We start from the raw sequence: 15,447 nt of genomic DNA, 5'->3' as shown, positions 1-15,447 counted from the left end.
TGTGTGCTTTGTTAGTTTTCTTTTATTCACTTATGACTATTCTTCTTTTTGTTGTATAAATGGAGTCAATATCATGTGATAAACTTTATTGTATTTTATTAATGTCCTCCCTTCCCATATTGGCCAAACGTCTCTGTACTTTATTCATGCCCACCCTTCCCATATTGGTCAAACGTCCCTGTATTTTATTCATGCCCACCCTTCCCATATTGGCCAAACGTCCCTGTATTTTATTCATGCCCACCCTTCCCATATTGGCCAAACGTCCCTGTATTTTATTCATGCCCACCCTTCCCATATTGACCTTCAATTACCATCTATCTACCTGTGCCCTCCTAATCCTAATAACCATCCAGTAGTCCTCAAGCACAGCTTCTACTGACCTTCCATTAGTGCCCTGCTATTCCATATTTTTGCATTGATCTCTAAACTCCAAAGATATGCATTTCACTTCCCAAATCCTTACTATTACAAGATATCTTTTCTCCATCCATCTTAACTTTTACACTATCTTTCATTATAATCCAATTTTCTCCACATTACTTAAGAGAATTCCTATCTTGTAAGATGATGAGATTTTACTAGAAATCATCTGATAGGGGGAGACTCTGAGAATTTGTGAGAATGAAAGACCCCCCAGCTCTATGAAATACCATGTCCCCTATAGTGTTTTTTCCTGCACATTGGTGTCCGGTCACGCACCATGCATTGAACTGCATAACAGACCTAATGATGTAGCCAGTATCTAATGGTCTCAAAGAAAACTATGAACCAGGCACACAACTTAATGCACTCAAAATCACACATCTTTCGCACCAACTCCTGGGCCTCTGGCAAATCCTGCACTCCAGCACAGTGCAAATTGCCTCAGGACCATAAGGTAATAGAATATTGCCATATATGAATATATGAATATATAATAGAACATGCCATGATTTTTTAAGATGGGAATATCCCTTTCATGGTGTCATCTTGACAACTCCTTAAAAAATAAATGCAACTCAGTATGTAGCTAGCTACATCTGGATTCACCGGGGATCAGTTGTTAATGCTTCTGGAAGCTGAGCCAACCATATGCTTCCCCTTCAAGATGAGGATGGGGTTCCCTGCATTGGAAGCAGCTGGTGCAGCTCCCAATAAGGGGACTCATTTTAACTATATGCTATTAGGATTATGAAAGTTGATTAATTTAGTGAGACAAACCCATTAATGTCCCTTTTATACCTCTGTCACTAATGAGTTTTCTTTTTCTACGTCATTTATCTCATTGACTTCATTGGTTCAGAATCCTGATGTCTCTCTTCTGTGTGTTGGCTGAATTGTCACCATCCTAATTTCCTCAGTCTACTTCTCACTCTCCTTTCCAGGCAGCTAGACCATCTAAAGAGGCTGGTAGTGTGAATGAGAATAACCCCGGATCGGATAAAAATGCACCTTCTCGAACCTCTATCCCTGTACTGACTTCCTTTGGTTCAAGGAACTCCTCTATTTCCTTCTAAAATTATCTACTTTGCAAGTTTTTATTCAACTGTGCTCTTCTCATCTGAATTCTCCTTCATGCTCCTAGAAGTGTGGACTATTAAGTTGGCCAACTTCTTCTGGCTACGAACCTCCTCACCGATTTTTCCCCTCTGCGTTTTATCAGCTTTGAGACACCTGACGCAACAAAGGGCTGGAAATGCGGAGAGGAGTGTGAGGGACACGATGTACAACGGTCGACGCATTCCATGGTGCCTCCCACCTCCCCAGGCGTGACTGTTACCACACCTGCAGCTGCTCATCTTTCCAAATGACACAGACATGAATATTTGGAAGCCAGGACTTTACCGGACAGTATCTCGGGGTCCCGAGCATTGTATGTTGCTTTTTGTTTTGTTTTTTTATTTTTTTTATTTCAATGCTTAATTTATTTGTTGTTCCTGTAGTTTCTGTGCAAGTCTAGAGATGTCAGGATGATCTTTTTTTGTGTGTGTTGCGTTGCCAGCAATAAGCAAAGACCCCAACCTCCCCATCCCTCCCTTTCCCTTCTCCCCCAAAGAGAGCAGATTGTATATTTGGGTGTTTGTACAGCACCCACACTTTCACAGTAGCCCAAAAGTATCAAACGAAAGGTAAGTCCGGGTTCTGTGCCACACCTGGGTTAAAAAGCACAGATGGAAAAGAAGTGGTGGCTTCCATGTCGCCAGCTACGTGGTATTACATGATCACTTACACAGAGTGTGAGATGCCAAGACTGGTGACGCCAACACTGTTATCTTTGTCTAGCAATATCTATTTCATGACCAGTCGTGGGCGGCAGGGGGCAGAAGTTGGACTTCATGGCACAATGTAGAGACGTTCCCGGGGCTTTTATCAATAGGATTGTCAGAAACTCAAGAAGAGTCAAAATCATCGCCCTATGGGAATATTATGGGCGTTCCATATGGGTTGTTAGGGATTTACTTGTAGGACATTCCTGTGTACCATTGTATAATATAAGCACAGACATTGATAACACTATATGTGAAGTGTGTGTGTGTGTGTTGGTGAATTGTGTGTCTAAGAAAGTGTGTAAAATGGACAGGAGAGAGACCTGACGAGCAAGTCACGCTATTTCATTTGCTTCTGTCTATTCACGCACTGTGCGCTTTGCTTCTGTTTTTTTGTAAATTGTTCATTCTTTTGTACAAACAGAGGTAGCGTTTATATAAAGATAATGAACAACCTATACGGTCAGATCTCGGAATAACAAACTAGCTCTTTCCATTCAGTGAAAGCGACCTACTCTTTTTTTTTTTTTAATTATTGTATTAAGAACAAACCTAAATATATACATAATATATATATAAAATAAATACAGAATATAAAATATATATGTACAATTTTAAATATTTCCTTTTATGGTGCAAGAGGGGTTGATTGAACAGGGTAATTCTATATGGGGGAGGGGTCATAAACTTTAATGCCAGAGATTTATTCCAGACCTTAAAACTCAAAGCCGGGTTTAAGGTCCGTCCGTACAGGGTTTCCATAGCGGCCCATCATGTCTTATGGTGCTACGGGGGTCCAGTATTCTTTCTCTGGACATTTCTTGTACTGATAGGATTTAGGCTGTAGGCTGTTATGTAATACCGTATATTTAGCATACACTGCCCTAAATATCCCCCATTAAGAGTGCAGCACAACTACAATTCAGTAGCACTTTCCAAAGAAATTGTATCAATTTATGAGAGCATTAAATTAACAGATTTATTTATTTTTTGGAATATTCCTTATTAGAGTCTTAAAGAAATTTATTTAATGAAGTATTCTAAAAGGATAAATTAGTAAGTGCACAAAAGCATAAAGAACATCCAAAAGAGAGGGCCCATAACAAAGCATGAAATTGGCCCTTTGCTAGGCAACTACCCAGGTCAGAAAGGCTTTGTGTTTCTTCAACTCTTAAGGGTGCTTTACACGCTGCGACATCGCTAACGATATATCGTCGGGGTCTCGTCGTTAGTGACGCACATCCGGCGCCGTTAGCGACATCGCAGCGTGTGACACCAATGAGCGACGATCAACGAGCGCAAAAACGTGAAAAAACGTTGTTCGTTGACACGTTCATTTCCTTAATATCGTTGCTGCTGCAGTTACGACGTTGTTCGTCGTTCCTGCGGCAGCACACATCGCTGTGTGTGACACCGCAGGAACGACGAACATCTCATTACCTGCATCCACCGGCAATGCGGAAGAAAGGAGGTGGGCGGCATCTTCGCCCCTGCTCTGCTATTGGACGGCTGCCGTGTGACGTCACTGTGACACCGCACGAACCGACCCTTAGAAAGGAGGCGGTTCGCCAGCCAGAGCGACGTCGCAGGGATGGTAAGTCCGTGTGACGGGTGTTAGCGATGTTGTGCGCCACGGGCAGCGATTTTGCCCATGTCGCACAACCAGCGGGGCGGGTTCGCTCGCTAGCGATATCGGTACCGATATCGCAGCGTGTAAAGTACCCTTTAGGCCGTCATCACACATTGAGTGTTTGGTGAGTTTTTTACCTCAGTATTTGTAGCCAAAACCAGGAGTGGGACAATCAGTGGAACGTACCAGGGAGGAGCAGTCGTGGCAAGGGTTGCAGTCCTCAATCCACCCCAGCACACTACAGACACTGGGCAGAGTGGAGTGCGGAGTGGTTTGGAGGTGGTAACTGCTTGAAGCTGCTCATCAGGGTCTTCATCCAGCTTCTCTGAATCCCGTTCACCCTGACCGGCATCACACGCCACACTATCAGTAACAAGTCTACCACTGGTCACAGCTGTGACAACTTTACTGTAAATACTGTTAAAACGCAGCTTTCAGTTGATAAAGGCAGTTTTTACACCAAGATCTTTCACAGGCATTGCTTTCTTCACAGAATTGAGCTTTCGCTACGGCCACCAATTAGGGGAGGGAAGGGCACTCCATCTTCCTCTGTACTAACATTCCGGCTCCATTCAAATGAGAGGACTACTAGAACCTTTGGTCCAACGCTGTGAGGGACCCTGCCAGTCAACACTGGCCCCGTCTCCTGTCCACACTACAAACGGCAGCTAGCCTAAACAGGGGCGCATTTCTCTTTTCTCTTTGGCTTTACCTTCCATAGCTGAGGGGTTATCACTTTGCTTCAGTCCACTTGATCATTTCCCTCTTATCTCCTTTCTCTGCTTGGACCCTCCACACCACACTGCTTCACTCTGCTACATCTGACCCTGTTGGTCCTTTATCTCACTCCTTCCCTATCTGCCTTAAACAGGAAGCTCCTTTTCCTTTATCTTCTGTGCTGGGGACTGTCCTCCCTCTTTTAACCCTTGCCAGACCATCACTCCCACACATTCCCTTACACTGTGGGACCACGGACCCAGTAACACCTAGTGGCGGCCGGCCAAATTGCACAGGAAAAACACTTAAAAATACATTACTCTAAATGTTCTCATTCAGATCATATCTTCAGGGGCGGCAGGGCACTGGACACCCTCTTACATCAGTGATAAGTATAATAAAATCATGTCACCACTTCTGCATTTTTTTTTTTTTTACCCACTCCTGGTTTTCTCTTACAAATCCTGAGGTAAAAAAACACCAAATACTCAACGTGTGAATATGGCCTTAGGCTGTGTTCCCATGAGGAGTTTTTGACGCTGCGTATTTTTTCGCTGCAGAGAATGCAGCTTCTTACATTTCCGGTAAAGTGGATGGGATTTATAGAAATCTCCTGCCCACTGTTCTTCAATTTTATTTAGCGCAAACTGCATATATGAAATCCGTAACATGTAAATTTCTCTTGCAGGTACACAGAATTTTTTATGTAGCTTTTCCCCATAGATTCACAATAGATGCGGAAATCAATTAATATGCACAAGTTTTGTCAAAGACAGATATTAGGAAGTATCAAAAACCAAAGCAGATTTATTTAAAACATGACATACAAGACAAAAACCACAGCATCAAAACGCAATAAAAAATACATGAAGAAAAGAATAGAATGAAAAAACACAAAATCTAATTTACTTAATAGGTGCAGAAATGCTACAGAAAATCTGCAACATCAAAAACTCTCCAAAAGCTTATTGTGGGAACATGGCCTTAGGCCAAATCCTTCCTCTAAGGTCCTGCACAGGCTTATCTCACCCAGTAATAAGGGGATGGGACTAAAATGGGCTTGGCTCTAACTCCTTAAGGATCCCATATTAGACTACAGTTTTAATCTATGATGCAACGCCTGATGAAGTCACTTTTATGACGTGGACACGGAGTATGTTTTTACCTAATCGCATGTATTATTTGCTAGAAGTCATTTTTGCATTAGGGTTTCATACAAGTTTTGGACCATTTGGCTTCTACAACCTCCGTGTATCACAACACATAGCAGACTGCAAAATGAGTTAACAGCAAATCCATCAGTGAGCTCGTCTGACAGCTTTAGGGTCTAGAACCCATATCTCTCTACATTTGACCTGTCTGCTATTCTACCCTTTACAGTAATTTATAGCATCTTAAGAAGTCAAAAGATCCAATTTTTTTTCATGATTCCACTGCAAATATGATTTTTAGCCACAAATGCATGTATTTAAGCAAACACAATGTCCCTGAAGCCGTCCATATGCTTCAATTCAATTGAGAGGGGATCCTGAGAGGTGTCGTTTCAGGTTGGAGACCACCGGCTTTATATGTTATATGTTTCATGTGGGAAGAACATATTCATATAAGCACTCTGCATGTTTTCCTCCAGATTTTATCGCTTTACTAATATTTGCAGATTGTTATAGATTTCCTTGGTGAAGACTTACAAATATTTCCATTCTTCAGATTCTTTCACAACTTACAATATCAACAGTAAAATGCTTAGGTTCTGAGTGTGCAGACAAATTATACACCCCCTCACAAAAAAAAAGAATAATGCCACAGACAGTCAGATTTACTGTATTATACATACTCTGTTCCCAGTAATGGAGGCCTAGCTATCGATAAGTTAGATCCAGCGTTCCGGTTTACCTATTACTATTTTTTAGTAATCTCAGTTTTACATTTCCCTATTACCTTACAATTCAGCCCCTAAAGAGTAACAAATATTCTGGATTCTTGGGTATATTTATTTCACTCACTTACATAGCGCTATTAATTCCCCAGCACTATAGAGATGTGATCATCACTGTCCCCATTGGAGCTCATATTCCTATCAGTATGTCTTTGGAGTGTGGGAGGAAACTGGAATACCCAGAGTAAACTCATGTGAATACGGGGAGACCATACAAACTACGCAGATGTTGGCCTTGGTGGGATATACCAGCATTATTTCTACCATATGACCTCTCACTCTACATGCACTGCTCTATATTTACAGTATTTCTATGAAAACATTATGAGAACACACATTTTAGATATATTTTCCCATAGTTTCCTGTGAACATGTTTTTATGCAACAGAAAGACAAAATGTATGGTGTTCCTGCTCATATTCGTAGTACAACTGAGAACCCATCGCAAATGTTGACCGCTGCCAAGGAATATTCATAGTGGACATGGAGGCAGCTATTTATGGAGTAAAGCAAGGAGGTTTTCCAATCCCATCATTTTTATTTTTTTTACAAGCCACTTACAATGGAATAGAAAAAAGAAAAGTATATTTTTCCCATTTTCATGCAGGTCCATAGATGACATGGGAGCTCTGCTTGCAGCATTGTGCAGTGATGTAGGTGCCAACACTGCAGCACTGCACACACTGTCTGGGAACCAGGAAAGTGCTGACAGCAGAGCAGTTGTAAGTTGGATTTTAAAAGTAACCGTAGTTTTTAATTTTTATTTCATAAATGAATAATACCATTGAAAATAAGAAATTTTGTAATATATGTTATCAGACAAATCCGCTTCTTTCGCCTTCTGAACTGAAGATTCACTCGCAAAATTCTCATTTCACAGGTAAAATCTGTATTCAGTGTAGACTGTCCCATTCCCGAGGTAGGAGATGGCAGTTAGGGCGGCTTTGCACACTACGACATCGCAGGTGCGATGGGTCAAATCGAAAGTGACGCACATCCGGCGTCACTTGCGATGTCGTAGTGTGCAAATCCTAGATGATACGATGAACGAGCGCAAAATCGTCGTAATCGTATCATCGGTGCAGGCTCCGACATTTCGATAATGCCAGTGCTGCGACAGGTACGATGTAGTTCCTCGTTCCTGCGGCAGCACACATCGCTGTGTGTGAAGCCGCAGGAACGAGGAACATCTTACCTGCCGCCAGCGGCTATGTGGAAGGAAGGAGGTGGGCGGGATGTTTACATCCTGCTCATCTCTGCCCCTCCGCCGCCATTGGCTGCCTGCCGTGTGACGTCGCTGTGACGCCGCACGACCCGCCCCCTTAGGAAGGAGGCGGGTTGCCGGCCAGAGCGACGGTCGCAGGGTAGGTGAGTGCATGTGAAGCTGGCGTAGCAATAATTATCGCTACGCCAGCTATCACAAGATATCATACCTGCGACGAGGGCGGGGACTATCGCGTGCGACATCGCAGCAACGGCTTGCGATGTCGCAACGTGCAAAGCCCGCCTTACAGGTCTCTGTAGATATTTATGAGCACCAACTTTTGCTTCAGGATTACTTGCAGCAGAATGTGTGACGCCTCTAGCTCCTCCCTTTTCCTCCATAGAATTTTAAAAGAACCAACTGCCATCTTTTATCTCAGCAAAGGGAAAATCTGCTTTCACTGAGTACAGATGTTACCCAATAATTAAGAGTGAAAGATCAATCCAGGAGGAGAAAGGAGCAAATTTCTCTAAGACATATTACCAAATTTGCTTATCTTATTTTTATGTGTTCTATTAATTTATTAAATACAATTAATGACGGTTTCTCTTTAACTTTGTTTTTTTATACCATCTACTCGGTTTGTAAAAAAAAATTAATAAATAAAAATTCTGGGATTGGACAATCCCAGAAGATTAAAATAAACACAAAATGAGTCATTCATTGGAAAGAAACAAAAGACAGAAACCAGCTCCTCACCAATCTCTGAAGTCTGGAGTGTTCACCGAGTCCGCATGGAAATGCCCTGGCCAGGGCTGTCAGAATCCAAGAAGGAAAATATCCAGCGGACAGGCTGGGTAGATATGAATATATTTTCGTTTTAAGCCTAAAAGAATATATGCAACCACAGAAGACCTGGCACCAAGAGATCCTACCAGGATTCAAAATCCCAACGCGTTTCAACAATATCTCATGTCTTAGTCAAGGATACTGACTAAGATAGTGTGGAAACGCGTTGCTTTTTGTATCCTGGTGGAATCTCTTGGTGCCAGGTCTGCTTTGGTTGCATATATTTTTAAAGGCTTGAAATAAAAGAATATATTCTTATCTACCCGGCCTGTCCGCTGGATGTTTTCTTTCTTAGATTCATTGGAAAGTAGATGTCAGAGGTACAATTTTTGTTAACCATTTCCTAATTCAGCCTTGTACAGACGATGGTATTCGTACACTTAAGAAGATTCCAAATTAATACAATTAACAATGATAGTTTACATCCTTATTTTTAATATGACAGTTATGCTGCTTATTAAAGTAATAATATTTATTCATTTATATAGCGCTATTAATTCCACAGCGCTTTACATACATCAGTAACTCTGTCCCCATTGGGGCTCACAATCTAAGGTCCCTATGTCTTTTTTGTATGGGAGGAAACCCACGCAGAGACAGGGAGAACATACAAACTCCTTGCAGATGGTGTCCTTGGTGGGATATGAACCCAGGACCCCAGCGCTGCAAGACTGCAGTGCTAACCACTGATTGATAATATTTTCTGTTTTCCCGGAAACATATACACTGGGGCTGTGCACCAATCAGAGTCATGGCCAATAGACACGGGGCGCTGGTTGTTTTTGTGGGGGGGGGGTTTTGAGGATACAAAATAAAAATCAGCCCTTTTTGTTCCAATCCAGGAGATGGCAGTATTTTATATGGTGCCCTTAGTGACTGATCTTCTCCCAAATAAAAAACAACTCTGAGCTGCTCTTGTTTGTATCGATATTTTTGTAAATTACATATGAACAGTGGGTATAGAAAGCGCTTATTGTTAAGTCCAAAAATATTACACAAGTTTTCAGCTCCTAAACATAAGAGGTCTGTCATCAGATGACACAAACGTTCAGATGGCTGACCCTGCATAACTTGCCTTGCAAATATGAAGCACAGGCCACCCATGAGATGACCAAGTGCTTTATTATTTTACCATGGCTTATTCACATTTTGATTTTATCCATAGGGACGTTTGGTGTTGTGTTGAGAAACCCACAACTATAGCTGATAGTTCTAGTGATTGTACAACTTGGTAGAATGGATACATCCATGTACAATGTAGTGTGATTTCCATTCATGGAGGGGTAGTTGCTAACTCTATACTATGTGCTTTTCATACTGAGAACTATGGGTAAGCAACAAAGTGGGAATAAGCCATAAAATGAATGAAGGACCCATATTAGATGAGGGTGATCATGAGCGAGGAAGCATGCGGACAACGGTTTTTGCATGATAAATTTAGCAATATTGTCTCTATGTTGTAAAAATTGAAAAAAGAAAAAAAAAAGGAAATGTTTGGAACATAAAATTGACTTGAGGGGGAAAATATACATTTGTTTTTTGTTTTATTCCTTAAAAATAAATTGAAAATCTGTCTGAGCATGGTTAATATTTGTGAAATGTTCAAGGCCTCTCAACGCGTCTCTCTTCGCAGTGATTCTGGGTAATGATGTCATTTTGTACAGTCGATGCTACAATTGTAGAATATAGCTCTATGTATAAATATATGGATGCCATAAATATTCAGTGAAAAAAGAAAATTCATGCGTTTTTCTTTCGTGTGGAAATTGTTGTTTTTAGTTGTTGAATGTAAATTTCTTTGCTGAATTCTGACAGTTAACCTATTGCACAGAATTTATGTATGTTTAGCCAGGAAAAGCCTTAAAAATAATCTAAATCTTATGTGAGCTCATAAAAGATCCTGTTTTTAGCCTTGGAGGAACAGCTTTGGAGCCCGAATTACTGCATTAATAAGTGAATCACTGTATGGTGTAGATATATAAGTGGAGGGTGATCTCAAACCCCAGGAACATGTACCAAACAAATCTTTATGTATACTATCATGATAAATGTACCTGGTAGGGCAGACGCCACAATATGTTAATTCTGTTGAAGAAATGCTGTGGATTTGGATCACTGATGCCGTCCCCTGGATTTCACATGGAATTTGCCCCAACATCAAATCCACCTCTGATACAAGCAAACGGGGTGAATTTATTTATTATTGTTGACTTTTATTTTACTCACATATATAGCAACTTTAATTCCTTTACAGACATCATCATCATCACTGTCCCCATCGGGGCTCTTATTCTGAATTCCCTAGCAGTATAAATTTGAAGTGTGCTTAGAAACCGGAGAACCTGTGGGAAACATACACAGACACAGGGAGAACATACAACTCCTTGAAGACGTTCTCTTTGGTGGCATTTTAATCCAGGACCTCAGCTCTGCAAAGCTACAGTGCTACCCTATGAACCACTGTGTGTATTTCCTCAGCAGAGCCTTGGTTTGGATTTCTGCCATGAAACCTCTGGTAGTACAATAGGCAAAGTTTCAGCCATGATAAGACATTTTTGGGGGCTATAAAGAACTGTCTTTAGCTAGTAGGTGAAACAATCTGCATACAAATATGAAAAGAGTCTTGTGATTTTCTGTGGGATTAATGCACATGAGGAATGTAGGAACATCCACGTGACAGTCGACATGCTACTAGGAACTTGGGATCACAAACTTCTATGTATTTAGACAAAGATACAGTTAGAGAAATTCATTGCAATAATATAGGTCCATGAAAACAGAATCAAAGATCAGACTGCTTGTAAGGACCGTCATGCCCAGATCAGCCACAGGTCTCCTGACCTGAACTTAACAGCCTCCTATGAGTTTGGGGCAGGAGGCCTGCGGCCTTTTCAGAAATTGATGTCTATAAGAAGATTCAGAATTCGGCTTTTAGGATGTGTTTTTTTGGGAATGTAAACTTGTTCACTCACAGCGTTTACACACTTCTTTTCCATATAAGAGGATAAAGTTCAGCTCATCCCATCATCCGTTCCACCTCTTCATGGAGCCCAAGATCCAGTGTCGCCATGGCTCCAAACAATCCAAAGAAAAGGCTTTCAGGATCCAGCTCTTACAGACACACAAGGTTTTCTTTAGTTTTATTCAATTACAGTGTATCAAACAGCAAGACAAAGTGCAAGAGTGGCACGATCTACTCAAACGCACTTGAAACAGGTAGATTACGCCACTGGTTTCAAGTACGTTCAGCACTCAATCAGAATTGAGAGTGTTGGATGTACTTGAAAAGCGTAGATCGTGCCACTCTTCTGCTTTGTCTTGCTGTATTTTTTGTTGGGAAAAGCCACAGCATTTTATAGTAACAGCGAACAAATAAAATTTCTAATATCTCACTGTGGGGCCAAATCATTAATACTGGCATTGTGCACAGTAGTCTTAATAAAGGCCATGCTGGAGTATAATGTGCCAAGTTCATTAATGGCCTCCATGCGCCTCATCAGTAATGCTACTTAGAGCAGAATCTCACTCTTAGTGACTTGCTGACATCTGACCGCTCTTACGGTATTATGTCTAGGTTATATAGTGATGCTATCCAGGTACCTGGGACAAATTTCCTTTGCAAGCCAGAGAAAAGTGGAAAAGGGACTTATACCCCATGATGGACGAACAATGGGATGAGGTCCTGTCTCAGACTCCAAGCCTTGCTGTATCTAAAGGCCAACGACTGTCGCAGCTATTCTTGTTGCATAGAGTGTACAAGACACCTAGTCTATTACATAAAATAGGAATCCGGACGGATGACCTGTGTCCTAGGTGCGGGCGGGAGAATGCTAATCTGATGCATATGATGTGGTCCTGTGGGAATATTGAAGACTACTGGAGGGGACACAAAGAGGAGGGGAGCCAGCACTGCTTATGAATGGCATGCAACAATGAAAAAATAAAAAGTGTAATATTCACAAATTCATTCCTACTGTAACAATTCAATGAGATTTCTTGCAAATGATTGATCAATGATTTGAGCTGCAGCACTTACGCAAAGTGAGAGCATAGCTTTAGTGTTTTTGGTTTGTATATCCCCCATTGATAAAAATAAAAAAACAACATGTGTAACATGCTGAACTTTGCATACTAGGGGGAGGCACAAAAAAAAAAATTGCAATCTAGAATATAGACCGATTTATGGGGGCGTGTCCTGGCTATGAAGGAGTGAGGACGTGACTTGTCTTAGCTCCTGCCACTGGACTTTATAACTGATGATCCACGCAACTGAGGACTCTGTAACACAGGCTATGCAGCGGAGGAGACGAGGGAGATCCCAGGGGTGCAGCAGCAGAGCTTCACAATCGGAGGAGAGAGGGATCAAGCACTTTTTATCCAGGCCGGGGCAGAGAGAAGCTTCACAGGTGGCACCCAAGATGGCTGCTAAGGCTACACACGAGGTGAGCTCAGCGTGCAGCAGTGAGATGGCAGCTATGGAGATGCAGGGAAAGGCTCAGCAGCTGACGGGACTGAGAGGAGAGACCACCCGGAGTGAAGAGGAGATACAGAAGATAAGGCCAGACAGCCCAAGATTACAGGTACAGGGGAAACCCGGAGTGAGAAGCACGGGGGAAGTGCCTGCTGATACAAACAGTAGCCCTGAAGCCTGGAGGCCTCTGGAGGGGGAAGTAACGTCCTCTCTTATAACACACATGCAGGAGTGTGAGGAATTTCAGGAGGGGGGACACTGCACTGCAAATGAGTTACAGGTCCCTGACAGAAGTGAGACTGTACCCAGGGAGAAGCACAACATAAATCTAAAGTTACCAGATGCAGACAAGCATGCAGGGTCAGGCCCAGCCATAACAACAACAGTCAGGAGTTCTGACAGAGCTTAATGAGATGCGGGCACGTTTCTCAGCTATACCCACCAGGGAAGATATGGAGGCATATATAACCAGGCTGGAGCAGGCGTACCGCACAGAGCTGTCAGCCCTGAAGGGGGAGGTGGAGAGAGTGGACACCCAGAGTCAAGTGCAGGCAGCTAAAATTCAGAATATGGAGGACACTTCACAGGCCCACGGGGCACTATTAGAACAACACTCCCGCCAAATACAATACGTGGTTGAAGCAATGGATGATGCTGAAAATAGGGGCCGAAGAAACAATCTCAGAGTGCGCGGCCTGCCTGAGTCTGTCGAGTCCATGGACTTACATGGTACCCTTCAAGTGATCTTCAATAATATTCTGGGTGAACCATCAAGCCAACCCCTGGAATTGGATAGAGCGCATAGAGCGTTGGGCCCCAAACCAGCCCAGAACGACCGACCTCGGGATGTGATCTGTAGGGTCCACCGCTATGTTATTAAGGAGGCCATTCTGTTTAAGCTCCGCAGTGGAGTATCACCATCGTATGAGGGGAGCCAAATCCAGATTCTACAAGATCTATCCCGTTTTACCTTACAAAGGAGAAGAGCTCTTAAACCTCTGCTGGACATTCTCCGCTCATACGAGTTTCCATATAGCTGGGGGTTCCCCTTCCGCCTGCAGGTTCGGCACGCGGGACGAATGCATGTTCTTCGGTCTCCGGCGGATTTACCCTCGTTCACCGCGGCCTTGGACATTCCATTAGTGCCTATAGAGGACTGGCCGGACTTTCCAATGGGGGGGGGGGGGGGAGTCACCGTCCCAGCCGGTGATCGGATGCGTGGCTCTCATAGAGAAAGAGGAGGGAGGCCGGTCTGATGTATAAGAGAATGGTGGATTAAATTGTTCTAGTATGTTTTTGGTTATAGGATCACAGTACGATGGAGTCTATCCTCTGGTCCTGATGGGAATTTCGCGTTGTGGGGTTATTGTATCGCCCTGGACAGGGGGGTGGGGGGTTCCCTCCTTCCATCCTGGGTGTAATGGGGGGCGCCCCTCAACATTATAAGGTACAATACCCTCGCAAAGCCCCTTCTCCCTTCTTTATACAGAGCTTTAGTTGCAAATCAAAATATATATAGTTAAAAGCTGTTTTTTAGTCCAGGGCAGGGGGCTCCTTTGTGGAAAGTTCCCTCCCTGATTGGGATAACACGCCACAGGGTAGTGGCGTAGGATTAACATCCCTGGTATATAGAGATTCTTATTTTTCTGCATTTACCTCTAGTCTATTTGACCAAGTATAAGGGTCACGTTACGACCCTACAGGCAAGAGGTGCTTTGACCTTTTTGCCTACGGTACTCTCTCTTTGTTTGTAGTTTCCTTCATATACTTAATCCTTCTACCCCCCCTCCTTTTTTTTTTTTTTTTTCTCTCCCCCTCTCCTAACCTTCTCTATTCTCTCCACCCACACCTCTCTTCCCATCCCCATCTTCCCGGTTCCTCACCGTTCCTCCTCCTCAGAATGACGCAGATTACCTTTGGCTCATTGAATGTGAGAGGCCTCAATGTCCCGCAAAAACGGTCTCAGGTATTCTTTGACATGCATAAGAAACGAGTCCATATATTATTGATTCAGGAAACACATTTCAAAACTGGTCACCTCCCTAACTTTAAAGACAGATATTACACCAAATGGGTCCATAGCACCAACCCAGAGTCAAAATCAAAAGGGGTGTCTATAGGCATCCATAAAGCCCTGGTGCACACGGTTCTGGACACGAGAGTGGACACTGAGGGAAGATTCATTTTTCTGAAAATTAATGTTAATTCATCTATCTTTACCATTGTCAATTAGTATTTACCAAACAGAGATCCGGCGACGTCCTGCTCCTCTCTCCTGTCATCATTGGATGAATTCGCAGAAGGGACCGTGATCGTGGGTGGCGATTTAAACTTCACTTTGGACCCTAAGGTAGATACAACTTCGGGACACAATTTTCTCTCTCTCAGAAA

At 42.8% G+C, this 15,447-nt stretch overlaps 1 protein-coding gene across 17 annotated transcripts in view; it reads left to right on the top strand.

Annotated features, from left to right (window-relative positions):
• SRCIN1 (SRC kinase signaling inhibitor 1) overlaps nt 1-10,324 on the top strand; it is a 728,586-nt gene extending 718,262 nt beyond the window's left edge. For 13 of the 17 annotated variants that reach the window (XM_075350087.1, XM_075350090.1, XM_075350086.1 and 10 more), the window contains one exon: nt 1,368-10,324. In XM_075350087.1, the coding sequence (XP_075206202.1) occupies nt 1,368-1,499 (132 nt within the window). In that variant the 3' untranslated portion in view covers nt 1,500-10,324. The remainder of the gene's footprint in view (nt 1-1,367) is intronic. The other 4 variants (XR_012754280.1, XR_012754279.1, XM_075350093.1 and 1 more) reach the window with 4 other exon arrangements.
• Nucleotides 10,325-15,447: the final 5,123 nt, after the last annotated feature.

This window comes from Anomaloglossus baeobatrachus, chromosome 5 (genome assembly GCF_048569485.1).
Source record: "Anomaloglossus baeobatrachus isolate aAnoBae1 chromosome 5, aAnoBae1.hap1, whole genome shotgun sequence".
Classification (NCBI taxonomy): domain Eukaryota; kingdom Metazoa; phylum Chordata; class Amphibia; order Anura; family Aromobatidae; genus Anomaloglossus; species Anomaloglossus baeobatrachus.
This window is presented reverse-complemented; position numbering and strand designations above follow the sequence as displayed.